The sequence below is a fragment of the Ananas comosus genome, linkage group 17 (assembly GCF_001540865.1).
Source record: "Ananas comosus cultivar F153 linkage group 17, ASM154086v1, whole genome shotgun sequence".
NCBI lineage: Eukaryota > Viridiplantae > Streptophyta > Magnoliopsida > Poales > Bromeliaceae > Ananas > Ananas comosus.
In genome coordinates this window covers 314773-339757 of record NC_033637.1, presented here as the reverse complement: position 1 = coordinate 339757, position 24985 = coordinate 314773, and the positions used below count along the sequence as shown (strand labels likewise).

The 24985-nt window shown below is 37.4% G+C and overlaps 4 protein-coding genes across 9 annotated transcripts; 1 reads left to right on the top strand and 3 right to left on the bottom strand.

Annotated features, from left to right (window-relative positions):
• On the bottom strand, positions 106–692 carry LOC109722748. Its single transcript, XM_020250873.1, has one exon. The coding sequence runs from the start codon at positions 635–637 to the stop codon at positions 263–265; it is 375 nt and encodes a 124-aa protein (XP_020106462.1). The 5' UTR covers positions 638–692; the 3' UTR covers positions 106–262.
• On the top strand, positions 1602–11735 carry LOC109722747 (probable aspartyl aminopeptidase). 2 transcript variants are annotated; one of them, XM_020250870.1, is made up of 10 exons: positions 1606–1864; positions 1954–2044; positions 2121–2256; positions 2943–3215; positions 3433–3583; positions 3697–3936; positions 4578–4710; positions 4797–4978; positions 5969–6081; positions 11479–11735. In XM_020250870.1, the coding sequence occupies exons 1-10, from the start codon at positions 1670–1672 to the stop codon at positions 11585–11587; spliced, it is 1623 nt and encodes a 540-aa protein (XP_020106459.1). In that variant the 5' UTR covers positions 1606–1669; the 3' UTR covers positions 11588–11735. The 2 variants fall into 2 exon arrangements, with proteins under 2 accessions (XP_020106461.1, XP_020106459.1); XM_020250872.1 differs by lacking the exons at positions 5969–6081; positions 11479–11735 and adding an exon at positions 5569–5865 and having other exon boundaries at positions 1602–1864.
• On the bottom strand, positions 11742–13157 carry LOC109722749 (protein LITTLE ZIPPER 3). 5 transcript variants are annotated; one of them, XM_020250874.1, is made up of 2 exons: positions 12632–13157; positions 11742–12188 (listed from the first exon to the last, which is right to left on the bottom strand). In XM_020250874.1, the coding sequence occupies exon 2, from the start codon at positions 12157–12159 to the stop codon at positions 11929–11931; it is 231 nt and encodes a 76-aa protein (XP_020106463.1). In that variant the 5' UTR covers positions 12160–12188; positions 12632–13157; the 3' UTR covers positions 11742–11928. The 5 variants fall into 5 exon arrangements, with proteins under 5 accessions (XP_020106463.1, XP_020106465.1, XP_020106464.1 ...); XM_020250876.1 differs by having other exon boundaries at positions 12709–13157; XM_020250875.1 differs by having other exon boundaries at positions 12888–13157.
• On the bottom strand, positions 17698–19649 carry LOC109723289 (purple acid phosphatase 22-like; the record flags this gene model as incomplete). Its single annotated transcript, XM_020251614.1, has 2 exons — positions 17698–18818; positions 19352–19649. Coding segments are annotated over 2 exons (1158 nt in total), but the record flags the coding sequence as incomplete, so codon positions are not given.

Here is a 24985-nt window from a genome sequence, read left to right as displayed (position 1 = left end):
ACTGGTTTTCCTTCTGTATTTAGACTCGAAAATGAATCGCTTTTGTTGCATCTCTGTCACGCTCCGTATGGAAAATTAGCTACTTTATGTACATGGTAGCACTTCTCTTCAATGTCATAAAATTGCAAATACCTTTTATATATATGTAGCACTGCATAGTGGAGGCAAACTAAAGTACAAACAAGATCACTTCTTTCATGCTAACAGTGTGTTTGAATTTAATCAAGTGCGCTTTGAATTATATATCGCACTTCTGTTTAGTTCAGAAATGACCATAGCTCACCTTCCGTGTGTTTCTTCCATCGAAACTCCCGCAACGAGAATCAACCGTTGGATATTGTGTGTAGGCAAACCTCTTTGAGGGAACATTCATCCTGCTGCTGCTGCTGCTGCTGCTGCTTTCGATCGGTATTGCATTGCATATATACTCAACAGGAAGAAGGCAATTCGCAAGAAGTGCTTCTGCGGTAGTCTGACGGTGCTCGTAATACTGCAGTGTCTCTATGCGGTTAAGCACCTCCAAATCGAGCTCGAAGAACTCTTCTTCGTCATTCTGGTGCTCTTCATCTTTATCCACCACTGTGACTTCTTGCTTTTTGGTAGCCTTGTGCTCACTCTCTGTGAAAGTGGTGGCCATTTCTGTTGTTTATTTCCCTTTTGCTTCTTGTGAATTTATTGTGATGTGGATTATTATATAGATGGTTCTTTTGGTTGGTGGTGAAACTGGTGGTTCCACTCACCTTCTCTCAACTAATCAGAATTGTTTAATGGTTTTGACTAAAGTTAATTGTGGCGAAGGTAGGAAAGATGAAATGGTTGGAAACAAAACGATTATGGGTGAGTTGCTCTTCGGCTTCGTAGTTGTGTGGTGGGCCTTCCATTCATTGTTAAGTGCATGCCGTATGAACATGACGAGGGAAAGAGCTTGCGGGTACAGAGTTGTTGGTAATCTCCACGCTGAATGCCAAAATTGTGTTATTTTCCGGCTCTAAAAATGTTGTTTTATTGCTGTTTTTGGATTTATACTGCAAATTAAGTACTAGCGATCGAGGACAAAGTTCATCTCTTGGAACAACTTAAATTATAACTAACCTTTTTCAATTACAAAAGCAACGATCACCTCATGTTATTCTCAGATGAAACAAGTCTCATAGAAAACTTTTATTTAACACCCCTCCGCAACTTCCCCTGACCACTTTTTTTTATTTATTTATTTTTTTTTGGCTCTTTTTCATGCAGTTTTCAAGCAGATGGTGCCCGAGTCTTACGTGTGCACATCAATTTCCAACTTTGTGGGCTTAATTCCAGTTACCAAGAAGTTGGACTGTTTGGATTGGGTGAACTGCCGAAGAACCAGGAAAATAGTACTATAATTATTTATTAGGCTTCTACGCTACTTTAATTTTTAAAATGAAATACCTAACTCGATTTAATCTGCAATTATTAATTCATGAGTTGAAGTGTACCTGGGCCCGACAAAAAAGAGGGCCTAAACTTTGACGGGCTTGGGTCGAGACAGGATCCGAGCGCAGATTCGGCCCGTAAGCCCATGTCTGAGGTAAAAGCAGGTTGAAGACGGGCCACGGCCCATCAGCAGCCCAATTGCGGCGATATCCAAATCTCCGGCCATCCCTTCTTCTTCGATGCTTGGAGAGCAAGCTCGTAAACCATGGCGTTGAGTCGTCTCCAACTACTGAGGCCTCCTTCGCATCGTTCTCTTCCCCTCTCTTCTTCGTTTCCCCGAATACATCATCCTCCTCCTCTCTCCTCCTCGCACCTTCGCTCATGGCGCCGCTCGAACACGCTCTCCTCGTATCGTCTCCTCTCCTCCTCCTCCTCCTCCGACGATCATCGTCCTCTTCAAGTGAGTGCCCTAGAACACACCCCCCCTCTATCACTCATCTCATCTCATCTCATCTCATCTCATCTCTCTCTTTATCGTTCATCCCGCAGCTAGATTCGAGCACTGGGGAAAGCTCGACGTCTGTCGTGGGCGATCTGTTGGATTACCTCAACGAATCATGGACGCAATTCCACGCCACTGGTACGCCAACGACATGTTTGATTTGGTTTCTCGTGGTGAAATTGATGAGTATTTTGGTGATGTTTTGTTGTATCAGCTGAAGCGAAGAGGCAATTACTCGCTGCTGGATTCAAGTTGCTGAACGAGAACGATGATTGGGACCTCCAACCTGGTGGGCGCTACTTCTTTACTCGTAACATGTCCTCGTTGGTCGCTTTCGCAATCGGAGAAAGGTAAGTTCTCTTTAATCATCTTACTCTACACACTTTATGGGTAGCTGATTGATGAATTTATTGAATTAATTTGTTACATATACTGTTGTACTCTAATCAGGGACACAATCATTGCTTCTTTGTGGTTTGTAAACGATTAAATTAACGGATTCACTTTACTTGTTGTTGTTCCATACAAGGTAGCCCACGAAAAGTCGGCTTCCTTGTTTGATTTCTAATCATTCGGTTGAACATAGGATGCTTCTTACACTTTTTCTGTATGTTTCATATTTTTTATTCAGAGGTGCTTGTAATATTTAAAAAATGATGATACTTTATTAGTATACTACTGTAGTGTAGTATGTAGTATTGAATGTTCTGTAAGTTAATACGAGTTAGATAATGTTGGATTTCTGGTTGCACTCAGCTCGGAAACGTTGTATTCCATCTCTATAGCCATCTTCCGGATGAAGTGGTTTTACATCCTGTTGACATTATCCATAAGTTTTGGCTGTATATGAATCAGAAGACCTTTAACCATCCATACTTTATTAGATTGTACCATTTATTTTCGTAATATTGAATCTGATTGATTCCTTGAAGCATTGGTACTATCCTCATGTCTACATCCTATTTTATTGTCTCTTATATTCTATTCATAATTTACTTCCTCATCACAGGTGCCATTGATATATTTTGTTATGCAGGTATAGAGTTGGCGGTGGGTTTAATGTGATTGCTGCCCATACAGATAGCCCATGTTTAAAACTGAAACCAAGGTCTGCGTCAACCAAATCTGGGTACTTGATGGTAAATGTCCAGACATATGGAGGTGGCTTATGGCACACATGGTTTGATAGAGATCTAAGTTTAGCAGGAAGAGTAATTCTTAAAGCTGGTGATGGTTCATTCATGCATAAGCTTGTCAAAGTGAGAAGGCCTTTACTACGCGTACCGACATTAGCCATACATCTTGACCGGTTGCTGCTAGTTTCCTTCTAAATATATTAATTCTGTTTCTCAAGATTTTCCCTAGAGTTACACCTTTGATATATTGCACTTCACCGCACGTTCATATATTTCCTGGCAAAGCTAGTTTTATATTGCTCCCATTCGTGCTCTAATATCTTATTTTAACACTATTTTTCTTTTTTGGTGGAAAGTTGTTTTTACTGACTTACCAATCCTTGTTTCTAGCTCAGTGAACTCTGAAGGTTTTAAGCCAAACCTAGAGAATCACCTTATTCCACTTCTTGCAACAAAGCTTGAGGATGCTCAAACCAAATCCGAGGACAAAGTCAGTTTGGCAAATTCCCCCAAAATTGCACATCACGCACTTCTTTTGAAGGTTATATCAATTTTTTTTTTTGCTTTAATTAACTTGACATGTGGTTTTTCATGATTTACCTATTCTAGGTAGTCCATAATTTTGGTTTGCCAATCTGATCTGTGTATTTACAGGTCTTGGCAGAGGAACTCAAATGTAATGCTGATGAAATAGTGGGTATGGAGTTGAATGTCTGTGATACACAGCCTAGCTGTCTTGGCGGTGGAAATAATGAGTTTATCTTCTCTGGTAGACTTGATAATCTTGCTTCGAGTTATTGCGCGCTCAGATCTCTTGTTGACTCATGTAAATCACCTGGGGATCTGTCAAATGAGAAGGCCATTAGGATGATTGCTTTATTTGATAATGAAGAGGTATACTACTGTAATCAATATTCAAGTGTTGGTATATGTGTCTGAATGTAATTTTGACTCATTGTCTGTTCTGAAACTGTTTTATGCAGCATGTTCCTGGTTATATATTTATTCTCCTTGCTACTTTCCTAGGCCCTTTTTTCAAATACTTTATTCTCAGTTCAGAAGGAATGTTTGGAGGTAAGGTGGAGAACAACAAAGATTTGGAGTACAACATGTTAAAAGAGTGTGATATTTATATATAGATCTTCTGGCCGCTTATCCAAATGCGCAAAAGAAGTGGCGGGTAATATAAGATATTCTTGGAGAGTGTAGTTAAAGGTCTAACACAATCCAAGCCTCTTCTCACCAAGTTTAGAATTGGCTATACAACACAAATAAGATATCCGGGAGCCTCTGCCAAAAGATTAAAATGCTGGCCTTAGCACAAACCCTTTGGATATATGATCGGCGGAAGGGACTCAGAAGTTGATGGTTTCTCTTTGATTTGTCAAATAGATGTCATGTTGTGGTCTATAGCAAACACTATTAAATTTCCCCTGCTGGCCTGCTGGTGTTAATATCTTGCTCATACTGTGAAGTTTAAAACAATCATTTATTTTTTTTAATGACGTCACATATATCTAAGTGACAATTTTCAGGTTGGATCAAACTCGCCACAAGGAGCAGGAGCACCAACAATGTTCCAGGCTATGAAGCGTATTGTTGACAACTTATCTCATCAATCAATGGGAGAGAGTGCTTTGGAGCGTGCAATTCACTCCTCCTTTCTTGGTATGTCTTTATGTTTTGACGACTTCGTACTTTATGATAATTCAATAAGCTGTCAAATATGAGATCTCTCTATTTTCTCATTACAGTGTCTGCAGACATGGCTCATGGGTTGCACCCAAACTTTCCTGATAAATATGAAGAACACCACAGGCCAGAGCTACAAAAAGGGCTTGTTATCAAGCATAATGCTAATCAACGCTACGCCACAAGTGCTGTAACGGCTTTTCTTTTCAAGGAAGTTGCAAGTATGCATAACCTTCCAGTTCAGGTACTCTCTCTGTGACTGGACTCTACATTTGCTGCTTTTACTTACTTTCTTCTCTCCGCATGTTATTTGGATAAAATGAAGTGTCTAGTTGTGTTACTATGTGGCAAGTTATTTATTTTAGGGTAGTGAAAACATCATTGGCTGAACTAAGTTATTTCAGAACCTTTTGAAAGCAGCTCATGAGGTTGCTGTTTACTTCCTACATTTGAGGGGTGGAAAGAAACTTTATTTTACATGTCAAATTAGGAGACATAAACAAAAACAGACATCTCTATGAATTTTGCTTAGATTGCCCCTTTTGAACATAGGTCTCTGGTGGTGCTCGGCTTTGCCTAGAACAATTATCTCTGTAGAGTTGAACAGAAGAATGTTCAAATGTGTATCTAAGGCTATTCGATTCTCCCTAGACCTTAGAATAGCAGGATGCACAGGCATGATCTTGGTTAGAAACTAATGAAAAGTAAAATGCTATGTCTGCATGAGTAGCTTGTGCTTCTACTTGTTACTCACAAAACATGTAACACCAGTCATTTACGGGAATTTGTTTCAGATTCTTTCTGTAACTGCTGTTAATTGCTCTTGAAATCTAGGTGTCACTGCAAATTTCGCTACTTCCACTCGTGTCAATCTACTATGCTAATAAACATTTGTAGCAAAACATTGAAAAGATCTAGAATGCCCAATTTATATTGCTGACATGGTGTACCTAACCAATAAAATTATATCCCTTGGGTCCACCTGTTCAATCATAGTTAATAGAAAAATATTTTTGTTGTATTTTTCTTTCAAGAAGAGAGATGTAATTGGCTTGTTATTGATGATGTAATGCAAGTGTGACGCAGTAAATTTCCATCAAAATATTTGTGATAACATGTTAGTTCTTTAAACAACCCTCATGCTTGCTGCTTGATTTCTCAAATACACGTTGGACTCAAAATTAGATACCTGCAATTTCGCGAACTTGACTTACATGGAGAAATTCATGCGTAGGAATTTGTTGTAAGAAATGATATGGGTTGCGGTTCTACGATCGGCCCCATCCTCGCTTCTGGTGTTGGTATACGAACTGTAGATTGTGGCATTCCACAACTGTCCATGCACAGGTCTCTCTCTATCTCAACCTTGGTCTGCATAATTTTTCTGCTCTCTCTATTCTACATGCAGAGTTGTTGCATTTTATTGGGCACGTACCAAGCTGTAGGATAAATATAGCTCCGTCCTCTATATTATAGAGTGAATACTTATGAATAATAGCAAATTGTTGAATTGTTTCGTGTGTAGTTAATTTTAACGTGGTCTTTCTAGTTTAAGGACATAGGTTATTTTAAAAAGTAAAGAGGTCTGAATAAAATACTAAAAAATCATACCACTAAGACATCAGATTGAACTTCAAATCAATGAAAGCTACCAAAAAGGACCGAATCAAATCTAAACCCAATTTGTTATTATCAGGTATTATTTCTAGGAGCCAACTCTTATAAGTTGAATCGTATTAGGATCGGGTTTGGCCGGTCAGAGTTAGGGGTTGCAATTCAGCTCGTTGTTCGTGAGCCAATTCGTGTTCGGCTCGAAATGAATTCGAGATTGAATCGCTTATTTAGCAAACGAACCGAACATGAATTGAATTTTTCAACTTGTTTAATAAACGAGCCAAACACAAGCTGGAGTTAGTTTTCTCGTGTTTGGCACGATAACAACTCGAATATATATATTTTTTATTTATATGATTTATTTAATTTATATTTATATATATAAATAAATAATTATATATATAATATATTTATTTATTATTTGATTTTTAGTAAAAAAATAATAAAGTCGAGCTCAATTATAAAAAACTTATTTANAAAGAAGAGCTTCAAACCCCTGTTGCCAAGCTCCAGCAAGCTAATCTGAACATCAGGGGTCGAGCTGGGAGCTTGTAGAAAAGCTTGGGAAGTGAAATGACCAAATTCTCCCTACTGCCACGCAGCTGCTGCCACTGCTGCTTGCTGTACCGGTACAACATTGATATTGTACCGGTACACAATGCAGAAATTCGAAGATAGGGCCACAGCAATGCACTTTCTTGCTTCTCACATTCCGATCACACCCAAACTTGGTCACCAATTTCTCCAAACTCTTTAGAACATGTAGGATGGTTTCAATTATCATTCCCATACACGAACTTCGCAATTTACTAAAGTTCAGTATATTACATATACTTATCGGATTTTCGCGGATTTTCTCCTAAGTACTATTGCTAGCATGTATTAGTGGACTTTTGTATATCATGTTTCATTGCTCAATTCATTAATTGATTGTGTTTCTAAAATCTGAATTGGAGCTTAGAATATTACTTAAAAAATACATGTTGGACTTAAATTTAACTTAGGAGAAAATTAATTTTAACAAAGTAATTAAAGACACCCCACCTATATTTAATTTGAAATAATTTCTCCGATTTTAAATTTTAGTTAAAAATTAATTTATAAAATAACTATCAAAACTCTTAAGTTTGATTGAATTTTAAAACAAAATTATTAAAATAATTTAGCTGTATAAATACTAAAAGTTAAAAAAAATTAATAAAAAAGGTTATTCTTTATAATATACGTATATAAGACTACTTTATAAATTTTTGTATATATTTCTTTAATTATAAGTTTTTTTAATTTTAAAATTAAATAATTATATATATTTTAATCGACTATAGTGAAGTGTTAATATATTATTTTATGCATTAATGCGGTGTGTCGCGACGCTCCAACGGGACAAAAATTCTATGGGCAGCGTGCCCAAACTAATTAGTTTGGGCACGCTGCCGGATGGGCGCCGCATGGCACAGGTGCCACGCGGCGCCCATCCACCACTGCTCTCCCAGTAATGGGGAGAGCACTGGAACTTTCTGGGTGCACCTGGTGCATCTATACCAGGTGCACCATAATTGTAATTTTAAATTTTTAGTTTTTAAAATTATAATTTTATGTAATAATTTATTTATTTTTTTTACTAGTTATCATTGTAGAAATTAAAATTTTAAATTCTATTTGGTTTTGAAAAAAAATTAGGAATAATAAAAATTATCCATGCTATTCCATGAAACCAAAAATAAATTTATTTTAAAATTTTAATTTTCTAAATCGATAATCATGAATTATAGACCATATAAATTTTAAATCATAACATATATGCTAACATATTAAGTTACAATTTTAAAAAATTTAAAAAATTACAATTATGGTGCACCTGGTATAGATGCACCAGGTGCGCCCAGAAAGTTCCACTGCTCTCCCCATTATTGGGAGAGCAGTGGTGGACATCCGGCAGCGTGCCGCATGCTGCCCATAGAATTTTTGTCCGCTCCAACGGATCCAACGTTTAGCATTTTCTTCGTGAAATGACACTTATCAACGTTACCTAGGGCTTGGATTTGACACCTAAAGCTTCGAGATATGTTGTAGCTTAAAGTCATCTTGTATACATATTTTATTCATCATAAAAGATAATTTGGAATTTTTTTAAGAGCGAGAAATATAGTATACTGTATACTATTTATTTTCGTTTTTTTTTTTAAATATAAAGTTAACTATAAATGTAAAGCAACTAGGTTTAGAATATCCAATATATTTAACAATATCAAGTTGCGCAATTGTGAAGTAGGAAACTCTACTGCAGATTCAAATTTATTCTGAACTTAAATTTTATATTTTTCTCCAAGGTTTAGATTTATTTCTTCTAGATTTATTAGATTGAGGTTAAAACATACTCTACTATACAGATTCATTCAATATGTTTCATAAAACTCCACAGCCCAAATTTATTCTTACATAGTCTAGATTTATTCGATGATCCAGATTTACTCTCTCAACTTAACGGTCCAAAGTCATACTTTGCGGTCCAGATTTATTTGTCCAAGCTTTTTTAACTTATTCTACTGAAACTCTATACTTCATATTTACTTTAAATTCGAAATTTAAATTGCACGGTCCATAGCTGTAATTTTCACAAGGTTTAAAGTACAGATTTATCTTGTTTAGATGTATTCAATTTATTCAATTAAANGTGGACACCCTGGCCAGAGTGGTCCATTTTTACTTGGTCATCATGGCTTGTTGGCACCTTGCATTTCTTTGACTCTTGTTTGCGGCATTTGTGCTCTGCGGTACCAGTGAAACAAAATTTTCTTTTCCACTTTATATCTGTAAATTAAACGTTATAATCATTGCAAATGGGCTCAAATAGATCGCTGATGGGACTCCGAACTTGAGAGCTGATGACGTATATGGACTTATGGTCAACCTGTCGGTACCGAAGGACCATATGTCATGTCCCTTTTGATCTGATGTTATTATGGTGGACCCCCCTTCGCTCTCTCTCTCTCCCTATCTCTCTCGGTCTTTGAGAGGTGTTTCATGTTTGGTTCCGCGTTGAAAAATCATTTTTGGTATAAAAATTATTTTTGATTTTTTTGGATTTGAAAATAAATTGAAATTTTTATTTTTTATATTTTTTTTGGCGGAAAATAAAAATTCAAGTTGTGTGAAATTTTTTTTATTCAATTTTTTTTTATCAATTAAATAAATATAATTTTTTTTTTTCAACAGAACAAATGTTTATATTTTTTTTTCTCTATAAACGAAATATTACAAAATGTTAAAAAAAATTTTACGAAAATTTATTTTTTACGATTTTACGCTGAACCAAACGGACCTAAACTAAGCCGGAGGAATTTGCATATGGTCTTCCTATTATTTAAGAAATAGATTGACCTCTCTTCAGAATCTATGAGATCTTTCTTTGACTTTGCATACCCTCGTCAGCCTTTTAGATCTCGGATAAATCTCCGATCAAAGACATCCTTTCGGGATCAAATAGATGTCCAGGACAGTTACTAGAATATTGCCGTATAATATTCTTGTAAACAAGCTGCATATCAATAAGTAGAGTGACTGACCCTTCCTAGCACAAGTGGCAAAAAGGATTGATGATTGGTACTCGAGATTCAAGTTCGAATTCTATTTGATTCACATTTTCAGCTAAATTTATTTCTAAATGAAATAAACGAAACGGATAGCATGCTACCTTTCTCTCTCTTAAAAAAAAAAGTGTAAATTTTATATTTTATTTATATAAACAACTAATTCTTTTTTTCTGATCTTATCATTTTTTTAATTTTAAAAATTTAAAAGAGATTTTTAAATTTTTAGATGGTTGGTATAGAATGTACTTCTTACTTGCAGGATGTCCGGATAGAATATTTCAATAAACAAATTTGTGTTTCCTCTAAAAAAAAAAAAGAAGTAAACAAAGTATGGATTTAACCGTCCTTTATCCAAAGGTGAGAAACTTTGGAAGATAAAAAAATGGGTGAAAAATGTAGGAACCTCATCTGAACTATTGACTCATTTTGAAATGAGCTGAGTTTCAAAATTTTTAATTTTACTGTATAACTTTACATTTCTTTTGATTTTTAAAAAACTCTCAAACATTCTTGTCAAAAAAATTATGTTAGAATTTAACATCCTTTCTTAAACAATTTATAGAACCTTTCGTCAAATAGAAAAAGATATTTTGTTTTAAAATTGTAAATGTTCTGTCAAAAAAGAAGTTTAAATTCTAATTGAATCTATGAAATGAAATATACTATAAGATTTGGTAATAAAACCAAATTTTTTAGAGTTCTGAGCACCCGTTTCAAAATTTGGTGTAGTTCAAGTAAGGTCCATGCTTTTTTAACTAAATGATATCAGTGAACTGTGAAATAGGACTCTGCTCTGTTCAGCAAGCCAATAACACCATCTAGCACTCACTAATGGTTGGGTTGAAATTCCGTGGTTAGCAGGTCATTCGGCAAATTTATAATTGGTCATTTTATTTCCTGTATTTCAATAGACAAGCTTGCTTATGATTTTAAAGACGAGTAGGTGGTATGCTCTTTGTTGATTCTAGGTCCGTAAAACCAGATCAATTTGTATTTTGTAACAAAGTTTTATATAGTCCATGGAAACGGCAGTACAGAGGACTGCTCAGGGTTGCAACAGATTAGAATACTTTTGAACTTATTATGATCTACTTAAACGGTTTATTTTACTTGACAATCAAAGCTATTACCAATTTATACATCGATAGAACTGATGTTGCCAGACACCTACCCTGTAACTTGAGTTTGGTGCATTCGCTGTTTTCAGCTAATATACTAACTTCAATACAATTGGGAAAATCTTAATTCATGAACAATCATCATGCAACTAACAATTTCATTTGCAGAATTCAACTTGAAATTATGGACAAACTTACGAACCGGATAAACAACTTAAAGCTACTGCCCGTAATGCTTGTTGGCAAATCACTTATGCTTAGTTACTGGGTAGTGCGTCAAAATAGGACAACTCGTGGCTTAAATTTTAAGAAGAACAGGATACGGCTTATTGATATTAGAACTTATGATCTGAATAGAAAATTCAAGATTTTGCATATGCAGTCTTTGAACTCTTCTTTTATGCGTGTAACAAATGCAGTGTTCGTGAGATATGTGGGAAACAAGATGTGGATACAGCTTACAAACACTTCAAGGCCTTTTTCCAGACATTCGCTGACATCGATAAGAAGCTAAGTGTGGATTTTTAAGTTACCTTGCATTGGTTCCAATTGTTTCTTTATATAGCGGAAACATTTTTACATCAGTTAAATTGGATGAAATCATGCAATAAAGTAAATTTTCACCGTCAACATAAAAACATTTACGACTCGAGAGTAGAATTCTAGAATTCCAGAATTTGAGTTAGATTCAACAAACAAAACATATACTGATATTTATATATAACTGAAACTGCCCTGTAGGCTGTAGGCTGTCGATGGATCCCCAGTACACTACATTAGGTTTGTAAAGCTAACATAACATGTAACCCAAAAGCAACCCAAAAAAGAACCCTTTACCCACCCCCACATACAATTGTCATGGCATCGGATCAGGGCTTGCTGGTATTAGGAGCCATGTTGGGTGTGGGCGGCGGGCTGGCATTGAGGTCGGGAACGGGGTTAGGATTTGGAGCAGCATTCGACTTGGCCAGTCTTTGCTTCAGCTCCGACAGCAGGGCCTGGTTCTCCTGATTCAGAAGCTGCGCCTTCTTCCGCAGCCTCTCGTTCTCCTTCATTATGTAGCAGTTCTGCAAATAGAGCTTCGAGTTGATCCTCTCCATGGCTTTTGCTCGTAGGGGAAGTAGTACCCCTGGTGGACACAGTAAAACAAGAAAAGGTCAGCGTGTGAGGAATAATATTGGTTGGTAGTATGTTAGTAAATTAATAGGATGGAACTGGGAGTAGAAGTAGATAGACTTTTGGTGGTATATTCTGAACAGGACGGACTGTTGCTTTTCCCAAAGATGATACACAAAAGGAAAAGCCGAATGCGCTACAAAGAGTTAAAAAAAAGTAACAACATAGGAGACCCACAAAGCCCATTTCTCCTTTCCTTTTACCTGCATAGCTGAACCTTCTAAAGTCAAAAAATAAAGCTCAAAAGACTATGGGCTGCGTGCTATGGCAGCACCAGGAGAGAGAGAGAGAGAGAGACAGACAAATGTGGCGACATAGAAGAAAACAAATTTAGCATAAACTGGAGGTTAGTATAAATATATGTATATTTTTTAAGGTGTAAAAACTATTCAATACCTCGATTAGGTACGTGTAAGTATGGTTACTAGCTAGAGAGGAAGGCCCTACGTAACCAAAAAGGATGACCAAATTACATCAGTTTTTCCCACCATAGGAGTTGAGGAAGAAGTACACCATCGACCCGGTCCTCCTAAACAAGAAAGCATACTATCCTAACCAACGAGATAACATATACCAATAGGAGAAACAGAGGAGGCCCATAGGATATATATTATATATATAATATAAGCCATGGTTTTTCCCGAGTGATCACCTTTTGGGTGCTGGGACTTGAAAGTTCAAGAAGAGAGAGAGAGAGAGAGAGAGAGAGAGAGAGAGAGAGAGAGAGAGAGACGTATAGAGGGATTAGAAGCGACGAAGAAGATGATGTTAGAATGGGAAGAAGAAGTGCGTATGTGCGCTTTCGGGTGGTGGGGTGTGAGGGGTTATTTATAGTGCTCAGGGTGGGTTGTGCTGTGATTATATATGCCCCTCTCTCTCTCTCTCTCTCTCTCTCTCTCTCTCTCTCTCTCTCTCTCTCTCTCTCTCTATATATATATATATATATATATATATCTCTCTCTTAATTGTGTTTTGTGTGGACTATGGAGGAGGGGCACAGGAATCATGCATGAGTGTGTGTAAGCAAGCAAGGGAAAGGAGTGGAGGCGGCCGGTAGGGGGCGAGAGTTTAATGTTGGCAAATGATGATGATGGGGTTGGAAGGGAAGAGCGGGTGGCGTCACGTGATAGCGCGGGAGAAGGGGACTCGGTCTGGGGTCTGGGACTCTGGGGCGGACTAGTAGTAAGGGGCATTTTGGGAATTTCGTGGGCCTTTTTCCTCCCCTCCCAAATGATGATGGGGTTCGGCCGGCCCAAGATTCGCAATGATGGCCCTTCCGGGTCCTCGCCCCCTTCCCCCATCATCATCATCACCCCTCATCGATGCTCTTTTGGTCTTTTTCCATTATTACTCCTCATTATTAATTATTATATCCCCCCCCTCCCCTCCCCTCCCCTCTCATTTATTTTCACCATCATTTCCCCCCCCCTTTTTTTATCTTTTATATATTTTTTTAAACTCGGTTGGAAAGATGATCACGAACTTATATCTTCTGGCTCCCCGACTAGTTGTGTGCAATCTATCTACTGGATTGAGTTTGGCCACATATTTCTTTTCTTCTATTATTTAGACTTCTGGTTGATCCGCTAATGTAAGTCCCCTCCTGGGCGGCTGGGCCCTAGTTATTATTAATTAATATTATCCATAATTATAATGCAACAACGTCTGGCCAACTCTTAACTCTTATGTTATGTTATGTTATTATCTGAAAACTATAGGTTCTTATATTTTTAATGTCTACTTCAATTTAAAATGCTGAAGTGTAGGCATTTTGGATCGAAATAATCTATGGTTGAAGAGTTTTGTACATTCGTACTTGCTGCAATGCATAATGTCAACTTTGGAATGTAATAATATTAGGCTGCTTATGTATTAGAGGAGTAGCTGGCGCCTCCTCGTAGTTTAATGAGGGGATTGGGTTCTTTATTTTATTTTATTTTATTTTATTTTATTTTTCCTCCCTCTTTTTGGGGTGGGGTGGTCGAGTTGGTAATTTCGCTGGGCCCTCGTGGGCCTCGTTGGAGATAAGTATACGTTTCTGAGGGTAACGAGCGCCCTCTGAGGGAACGCCACTGAATTGGCCCACCTGGGCGCCATGGGTGCTTAACGTGAGCGAGCACCTTACGTTTCCTCGGATCGTTTTGCCTCCCAAGGGCTGTGCGGTGAGGCCATGGGTACATTAGTCATTTTCTAGGGCCAGGAACCTCGTGGACCTCGTTTGGATTGAGATGAAGATTCCGCTCTGTGGACTTTGCTTCTTCTTGCGTGTGAGAGGAAGCATTTTATATAATTTATTCCTCCCCGCGCCCGCACCACACCCCCCCCCCCCAACTTCCCTTTCTTTATTTAATTAATCCCATGGGCGCTGCTGCGTATGTTGTCGTTAGTCCCTTTCGACTTAGATATGTATTAAAATGTTTAAATTTTTTTTATCGTCCCTGTAACTAACTTATTCCATCTCATACCGAATCCCTCTAAAATCTCCGCTTCACGTTTGGATCTGTTAGAAACTATTAGAGCGTATTATTGTCAAATGAGGATCCGGATTAAATTATTAATCTATTCTAGGCCTACAAAACATTGGTTCTGTTTTGTTTCTGTTTTTAGGCGCAGCAATCTTCAGGAAAACATTTGTTAATGAGAAAGATCTAAATTTGCGCTAACGCAGGAAATAAAAATAAGGTTTTCAACCTCACCAATAAAAATTCTAATGTGGTATTTCTATTTCTGGTGCAGAAAGTTATTGAATGTGTTTTTATATAGCCCTTTTTCTAATAATAGCACTCACACATTTATCGAATAATATTATATTATTATACTCTATTATGAGGTCAAACCAACAGGCACTTTACTAAAGTGGAAAATATTTTTTCCAATTATAAAATTTCCCAATTTACTCCTAATTTTACTATATTATTGTATATTCCACTACATCTTTGCCTCCCTCTCAAATATGCATCCCAGATGTTTCGCCTTGCTCACATGGACGACTGGTGGTGTTCATGGGCTGATGTAGATTTTAGGGTTTCAATGAATGCACTCCTCTTTTATCCCCTGCGAGAGAAGATTTTGCATGGCTCCCAGAATCAAATTATGAGGAGCATTCAAGTGCCCCCCTCTGGACCTCACTAGTCAAAGCATATCCGCACCCCTATTTTTATACTTCTCGTACCTCCTCCTTCTTCTTCTTCTTCTTCTTCTTCCACTACTACTAGTGTTCCTCCTCCCACATCCATCATGACCAAAAAGCTCCTTGAAGGACACAGATTGCTATCTCACCATCATTACAGGACTTTTAACTTCCAAATGGCCTGTGCTCCCGACGGATGCNGGTATTTCTATTTCTGGTGCAGAAAGTTATTGAATGTGTTTTTATATAGCCCTTTTTCCAATAATAGCACTCACACATTTATCGAATAATATAATATTATATTATTATACTCTATTATGAGGTCAAACCAACAGGCACTTTACTAAAGTGGAAAATATTTTTTCCAATTATAAAATTTCCCAATTTACTCCTGAATCCTGATTTTACTATATTATATTGTATATTCCACTACATCTTTGCCTCCCTCTCAAATATGCATCCCAGATTTTTCGCCTTGCTCACATGGATGACTGGTGGTGTTCATGGGCTGATGTAGATTTTAGGGTTTCAATGAATGCACTCCTCTCTTATCCCCTGCGACAGAAGATTTTGCATGGCTCCCAGAATCAAATTATGAGGAGCATTCAAGTGCCCCCCTCTGGACCTCACTAGTCGAAGCATATCCGCACCCCTATTTTTATACTTCTCGAAACTTCTTCTTCTTCTTCTTCTTCTTCTACTAGTGTTCCTCCTCCTCCCACGTCCATCATGACCAAAAAGCTCCTTCAAGGACACAGATTGCTATCTCACCATCATTACAGGACTTTTAACTTCCAAATGGCCTGTGCTCCCGACGGAGGCATAGATTTGGCAATACAATAAGGATAGGAATGGGGTCACTTTGGGAAGGATATGGAGTGAGTTGAGCCTACCCAGGTTTGGTAGGGGAGCCCAAATTGGGAAAGAACAGATAGATTTGTGAACTGCACTTTTGCGTGCTATAAGATTGCGTATTGTAACTTGATATGGCATAGGCTATTTAGGATGGTATTAATTCCCGGGTGAGTAAGGAACTCATTAGTAGAAGCTTTTGGAAGGGGGAGAATATAATCTTTTACTCACAGAGGTAAAGATTGCATACGCAGAGTATTGCAGGAGCCATTGAGTTCATTTCTCTCTTAAATGCCTTCACATGACCACCGCTCAAAACTCATCATGCGCTTATGTCATGCTTTGCTGTAACTTCCTTTCCATTCATTCATCACACACCATCGAGGTGAATCGAACGGCCTGGATTCGATCTGTCAGTCCATAGTGGGCAGTGAGAGATCAGCTTTGTTTACATTATTCATAACCCATTTCGTGTCAAACTCATTTCTTTTCTTTCTTTTCTTTTTTCTTTTTTTTTTTGTTTTTTGGTGGGGGCGGGGGGATAAATCTGGTAATGGAGTTGGTCCTAAACCTTCTCCGCTCTAGATTTTTTTTTTGAAAAAATATGGTATTAGTGTCTGTCCCAAATCTTAAATTAAAAGTTCCGCTGTTCAATTGTCCAAATTCATGATTTTTTTGACATTCATCTATGCCTATCGTCACTGTCCATGTGTGTGTAACATGATTCGCCTAATATCATTATAAAAATATATTTAGACTATTCCCTGGAATCAATCTTTTAGTCAAGAGCATGATGGGCCAGTTTGAATCATGAGGGGGAATGATGGTTTAGGGATTTAATTTCCAAGAGGAGAAGGGAAGAGGACAAGGAGTGCTCATGGGAAGCAGAGTACAACACATGAGGGGTGTGGGGTGTGGGGTGTGGGGTGTATAGAAGGAAGCTAGGCCTGGGGGAGAGCTTCTGTGAAATCCACAGCCATTGTACAGCTCCAGCGAATAGGTCAGTCAAGTGACTGGCGAAGAGAGATGCACTGCTTCCACATGGTCTCTAATTCTGTATTATATCGTACCCTTCTGTTTCTATATCTAGTTCAACCCCGTGGGACTAGGTTCTGGCCTCTGGGACAGCCACAGAGTTAAATTAATAGCACATAAGGCCAATAAATAATGACTGTGAGCAATTTAGCTACAAAACCATGATGTCGAACAGTTTCAACAAGATTCTTAGTTGGTTTGCTTGGCAGGAATTTGATGCTCTTTCGTCGTTGTCGGCTGCAGAACAAAGCAGTGTTTTATTAGTTTCAAGACAAGATGATTTAGGATGTTTATTTTGACACTTATTAAGGATAGTATGTCCTTTGGCTTCTTCATTTCCTCGGTAGGTGAAACTGAAGCAGAATATATAAAGGCCTTTCTTCATTTGTCGAATTATCCAAGACGGTGAGGTCCGTCCGGCTATAGAAGTATATATAGAACAATGTAGGGGACAACAATTTGCATAGTTTTTATTTTTCTCAATGTAACACGGAGAGCTAATACCCATCGTAATGTTTTACTGCACTATTTCAATCTCCTGCAACAACCTTTCGACTAGAATGCCATTACACACGAACGTATATATAATTAAAGAGAGAATTAGTAGTGCTAGTAGTGCAAACTAATTAATCGATCAATAAATAAAGAAATTAACAATACAAAATAAACAAGGCCAAGCCCAGCCTAGTTTATAAGCAATCAGCGGCTAGCTGTGGGTCTTGCCGCTGCACGCCGGGTTGGAAGCTAGGCTGGTGAGCCAGGCCTGGTCGGCGACGACGGGCTCGTCGTCGTCGTTGCGGTGCCACGTCCAGAGCGCGTGGGTGGCGTTCACCACCTGCAACCTGCCGTGGCCGAAGCTGGCCTCCCTGAACTCCGATATCCCCGGGGCCGGCTCTGCAAAGTCGCTCGCCAGCCCCTCGCGGTTACCGCCGTCCCCGATCGTCACGTGCACCGCCCCGCACGGGTCCGCCGTGTTGTTGTACACGCGCGCGAACCGCTCGTAGGCGTGCACGTGCCCGGCGAACACGGCATCGACACGCGCCGCGTAGAGCAGCGGCTCGAGCGCGCTGCGCATGGCCTCGCCCTCGCCCTTGTGGGCCTCGTTGGAGTTGTACCATGGCGCGTGGACCAGCGCCAGGACCCAGGGGGTCCGGGCACGGTCGATGCGGGCGAGGTCAGCTTGCAGCCACTGGTACTGGGGCGAGGCGGGGGCGAAGTCCGCGTAGGAGCCGAGCATGAGGACGTGGGCGGATCCCTGGGCGAGGTCGAAGGAGTAGTAGAGGTTGGAGTCGGAGGAGCTCGGGGCGAAGGGCATGGGCCAGCGGGCGTTGTAGGCCTTGAAGGAGCGTGGCTCGAGGAGGGGGATCTTCTCGATCTCGTGGTTGCCCTCCGTCACCATCCAGGGCCGGGCGCTCGCGAGGGGCTCCACCAGCCGACCGAACGAGTCCCACAGCGGCTGGTACAGGTCCGCGTACGAGAGGTCGCCCGGCAGCAGCAGCACGTCGTAGGCCGCACCCGCCACGTGCTGCAGCGTCGTGTTCGTCCAACCCGTCTGCCCCAGGTCGCCTGCATGCGTGCATCCGCGCGATATTGGACAACAATAATATATTCCAACCTCAGGTACGTAAGTAATTACATAACTAATTAAGCTCTAATGCGTACATTTCTACCAAAAATTATATTATATAATATATGACAATTATTCTTACTGCCAAACAGCCTAGCCAATTATTCACTGTTTAAGAATAATTTTCGTGTGCTCGCCAAACAACTTAAAAAAAGATCACCAACAGTTAAAGTTAGGACACAGAAAGTTTCCATCGACAATACCTAATTTAACTGTAAGCAGTTTTGCAATTTTAAGCAACCTTTAACTAGCAGTTGTTTAATTGGTCGGTTGTTCTGACCAACCCATATATAGTTCATAGTGCTGGTTGTACTTTTTGCACACTAATGCAATTAATCCTCTTACAATGATGCAGATTGCAGAATTAATTTAGCACTATCGATATATTAAAAATAATTCAAAAAAAAAAACTAATATAAGGAGGCGATGATCGAGGGCAAACAAAAAAAAAAAAAAAAGGAGAAAATATTACCAACTATGACAAGTTCGATGGGGAGATTCGCTGGCGGTGTCTTGAAGGAGAACTCGCGCGAGGGATTAGAGCTACAGCGATAGTAGTAGACGGTGTCGGGATTTAAGGGACCGATGACGACATCATGGATGTGGCCGGAGCGGTAGAGGACATATGAGTAGGAGGAGGCGGAGCCGGTGGCCGAGAAAGGGTATTGACCCGAGGAAGTACCATATTCGACGACAGATGGGGCGTCGTCGTCGGTGATCCACGTCACTCTCATCTTATCAGAACCTACCAGAGATATATGGACCTGATAGTTTCAAACATGAAGGGAGAAACTGATGAGCAATTCATAATTCAAACTTGTAGCTGTAATAAATTTCAATTTGTCAATGAGACGGCAAACCAAGAAAGTATATATACGTAGTAATTAGCTAAAAAGAGAAAAAGAAAAAAAGAAAAGCAGATCTGGTACACAACCATATATATGTAGTGGACTGTTTATGTGCAATTAGGAGAACAAAGTGATATCGTCACTCATCAGGTGAAGTATTGCGTGCAAGTAAATCACACTTAAGTTGACCATATGTCACAAGGTGGATACGTATTGGGAAAATGAAGAAATTAAAGCTCATATACAAGCTATGCCACAGTAAAACTATTGTCAAGGGAAATTCTAAAAGATAGGCATGTACATTTGTTGCTCATTTGTTCTTCAGCACGCATATTACTTACTTTTTGAAGTAAGTTTTAGAAGTTTCTTTATAGTGTTGCTGCAAGAACCAATCATATGTGTGAAATTTTTTAGCATAATGTGGTGCGCATAAAATTTATGTACGCATATATAGGCTAGGTAATTCATCGTAGAAAAAATACATATCTCCCCTGCTGAAAGAAAGAAATATCATAAAGCTGAAAAGGTTAATGATCATGATCATTGGTTGCCTCCACAGGTTACAACCAATCAGTTTATCCATAACAAATAACATATATAGCTTTGCATTATCTAGTACAGTAAATCCGTTACCAGAAAGAACTACAGAAGAAAATAAAAGTTGAAAACATTGTTTTCTTCTACTTCATCATCTTCGATCTTCTTTCTCGGAAAGAGTTGAAAACTACACGTTTCGTCTATGCAATTAATGCGAGCCTCTAGACAAACAAGAGAGATGCAGTTTGTGAAGGAAAGTACGCGAAGACGAACGCCATGGAATTTCAAATTAAACTTGCATATATTTGCATTTTGATTAAACATCACATCAAGGATTTGCTCAATGCAATGGTTATCCAATATGAGAAAAACCTTTCGAAATCCGTCTTTATAGCCGACAATATTTTTATTATTACATCATTAATTGTTAATAAGTTGCCAGGTGTCCAATTAAATATCCACCATTGTTAACAAAAAATATCCATCAACTGTGGCATCTCCATTCATTTAACCTCATGATTGCAGAGAGAGAAAGGACACACAAAACGAACAAGTTATTTTGATAATGCGTTAATTGGCATACTCACACGTAGCTTTCATGGCCGGTTAGATGAACCTTTCAATTTTATGGTTTATTTTCTCAATTTTCTCAATTCTTTTAGGCTTCTTACCTTATGAACTATCAGTTCCAAGCCTGTTTGTAGTAATGATAATTAACTTAACGAATTCAAAAGTGACATCTAACAATTTTATAGAACAAAACAAAGAAAGAGCTAGAATTGTAATAGCTAATGATACTAATTACATATTTGATTGTGGAGTGAAGTCAACCCTTTATGCTAATTAATTTTTATCTCATATCAATTGTTCCGGTCAAAAAAAAAAAAAATCTTAGTATTGATTTGGAATAAATATTTAGTAAAGAAAAAAACAAAATGAAAAGGGAGGGATATTGCCTGGCGCAGATAACAACACAATGAAAAACTAAGTCCCTACTATAAAATGCATTCATAAAAGGAGTGGATTATTTCCTTTTTCTCTCCCCCCCACTTTTCTGAAAGCACATTCTATGTGATACTAGACCGGTTAAATAGTCATATGTATATAAATATCAATGCATTGCTTGCACCTATTCTCAAAAAAAAAAAAAAAAAAAAGAAAAAAAAAGAAAAAAAAGATCATTGTTTTAAGAAGTCGTAGTATTTAGCCCACAAATCGTCCTCAAAAGATCAATAATAAGTTATAATAGGTATTGCTTGTTTACATAAATAAAAAAACAAAAGAACAGTAAATATAAGATCACAATTCGAACATATAAGACCATTTTTAAGCATTGATCAGATCAAATATTAAAATTTATTATAAGACCTCTAACGAATCGAGTTTAATCAATAGATGTGTCTATGGCGACCACGTGAAAAATAAAAATAAATCTGTTTTATTCATCTTTAGTCAAATGCCAGTGAGCTCTTTAGATTTAATAAAAGAAATTATGCTAGTGTTTGACGCCTACAAATTAGTTTGCAAAGTCCTAAATGTGTTTCTAGTCAGGATAAAAAATAAAAATAAATAAATAAATAAATAAAATCCTGGAAACATGCATGGCACCTCATTATTATGTACATTGATTTATGCGTGATTATTATATGGCGGTGTGAACCTGGCGAATGAGGCAAGCAATTCAAAACGATTGGTCGGAAACTTAAAAAATACAACAAAAATTAGCCGCCTCCTTAAAAATAAAAAAGTAAATAGAAATAATGCCTCACGCAAAAAAAAAAGTTATCGATCGCAAACGGTTAGCGACTAATCCACACTAACTCAAATTTCTACAAAAACCATTTCAAACTGCCGAAAAGAAAAGAGGAGGCAATCAAACATATCATCACATCAATTCGATATACACCACCATTTGCGATCTAAAGCATACGAGGGGAGGAGGCGCGCGTAACGCGTTACCGTGCTGTGGTGAGCAACCGTCGCGTCGGCGTCGAGGGCGACGAAGAGGGGTCTCTCTGGGTTCGGCCGCTCGTGACGATGCGAAGCAGAGAACAGGAGAGAGACGAGGAGAGAACGAGGACGATCGGAGGAAACCGGCAACGTCGCCATGCTGATGCATCATATGCCGATACGTAATTTTGTTCGAGCGAAGCAAAGAGTAAAATATGAACATGCGTTGAGAGACGCGCTAGTGATGATGCCCTCTCCTTGTCTCTCTCTGCTATATATATAGCCACCGACATCCCCATGCGATATAGAAGATAGGGAAAAGGGTATATCCGCCCGGTATATAATACATGTGGTTGTACTTTTTTTTTTACCAGACTACTCTGAATCAAAGATCAGAACATGGAGCGAATCATATTATATTAGATCCAATTTATCAGGTGAAATGAAAATAGTCCTTAAATTTTTCTTTTTTTCGAATCTCCCATTTAGAGAACGCGGGATGTAGAAATTAAATCTGACAAATAGATTTTGTTACAGGATTAGATTAACTCTTAAACTTATTTATAATATAAAAATATAAGTTAACTATAAAATTTAATTTATAGAATTTAATTTTTACATTTTGAAACATTAAATTAAAAATTAAAAATCTGTCAAGGCTTTCGAGTCTAAATTGTATGAAATTAAATTTAATTTAAATCGTAAAGTTTATTCTAAATTTTTATTAAAATTTAAAATAAATTTATGGATTCAAATTAAAATTAAATATTAAAATGAAAATTTTAAGTTTGAATTGGAATAAATTAGAAATTTAGTTTTAATGTTGAATTATCGGTTCAATTTCAACATAACAATTTTTTAGAAAAAATTATTTACAAACTTGACATTATTTTAAAATTTTAACAGTAAATTTTTCAATATTACAATTTTAGTTTGAATTTAAACTAAAATATTAAAAAAATAAAATTATACTAGTTAATTGTATTACGTTTTCTTATATCTAATCTGAACGGAACATCCGATAAAGAAAATAGTTCATTATCGACTTCGATTCAAATGGCGAATTAAAACAAAATAAAATAATAAATTATGCTGATTTTATATTACATTATTCTTATTTTGCTTTCCATATTGATTCCACCTGGGATTTAAAACACACGGCAATAACCATGTGTGTATGGAATGGAGTGTGGGATCTCGAACTGCTCGTTTACGACGTAACTTAGCGAATTGTTTGGAATGTAGGTTGAGGGCATTTTTCGTCTGGGGTATACGGAAAAGGTCGACACGTGTCGTGCCTCCGGTGGGGTCGAAGAGGTTACCTGCGGACACCACTTGAATCTTTTAGCACCATTCACGATGATGGATAGATAGATAGCGTACTGATTCCAGCCAAAGTGTGTGTTAGACAGTGTATACTATACATAAATGGACGTACATGAATTATATTAAAAAGCCTAGTCTTTGCAGTCTAATTTGATCGATTCTAATCGTCATCTAATCTATAAAAACTATCGACTGCAATCTTTGAATCCAGACAAATTAAGAAAACGCTTTTAACGAATTCGAACTCGGGCAATTTAACTATCGAATCGGTGAGTCGATATGCAATTTAATCAAAATCAGCAAAATTTTTATTTATCAAGTCATATTTAACATTTACGATTTAAAGTTAATTTAGCTGATTTATTATTTTTTTTAATATAAGATAGTTTCTTTAAAAAGTGAGATTGAATAATTGTTATCAAATAATTTAATTATAAAAATTATTATTATAATTAAGCGTATTGATACGTAAAATATATAATAATAATAATAAATAATATTTTTTCTATATAAAAATTTTCAACATAATAATTAAAGTACATACTTGAAGCAATAACTCTTTGAGACCGGTAATAATTAGCGTCGTTGTTCAATCCAGGTTTTTAAAGCCTGGTTGTTTGCAGTTAAGATGTTGCTTAGGCCTAATCGGAGCCAATGATTAAAATGGGCCGTTTTAAGGAGTGGCTGGGGGCCAAAGGTGATCTCTTCGGAAGATGAGATCACACAGAGGAGACGAATGTAAACAGGTGTTGCCGTCAAAGGCACTACCTTAACTCGAGCTGAGAAGAATGAGAATATTCTTACTCACTATTTTTATTTAAAATAGTTTAAAAAAATATATCCATTTTGGATGGAAGAGTAGTGATTTAATATTAAATAGAACACATATATTTGGCCTTTAAATTATTTTTTTATAATAAATAAATTAGTTCGTAGAAAAATATTATTATTTTAACTAAATCAGTGATAACTAAGTGTCTTTTAAGAACTAAATAATCAACTTTTATATACACAATTATATTAGAAAGATTTTCCTACACAATTGATTATTTTTGAATGACATTAGTGTTGCTTCCTTTGTAATTAATTGTATTTTGTTTATCCGAAAGATGCAATTAACCAGAAACCGCCTCACGCAATATGGGTCCGAGTTTCGAAACAACTCCATTTATCTAAAAATGGAAAAAATTGAAGCCATATCTAAGCCGTAGACTCTGCAATTTTGATACTATGGTAGCACAAAAAAAAAAAAAAAGAAAAAAGAAAAAGAGTCCAAATTAATAGCTAAGCTAGTAAACTTGTAGCACTGCGATGCATTGAAAATTAGAATCATAATACAACAAAGAGAATATGAATCAAATAAATAATAAATATTTTTGGATAGAAGACAAAAAGAAACAAGGTGATAAAAAAAATTAAAAAAATTGACAAGAATTAGAGAATAT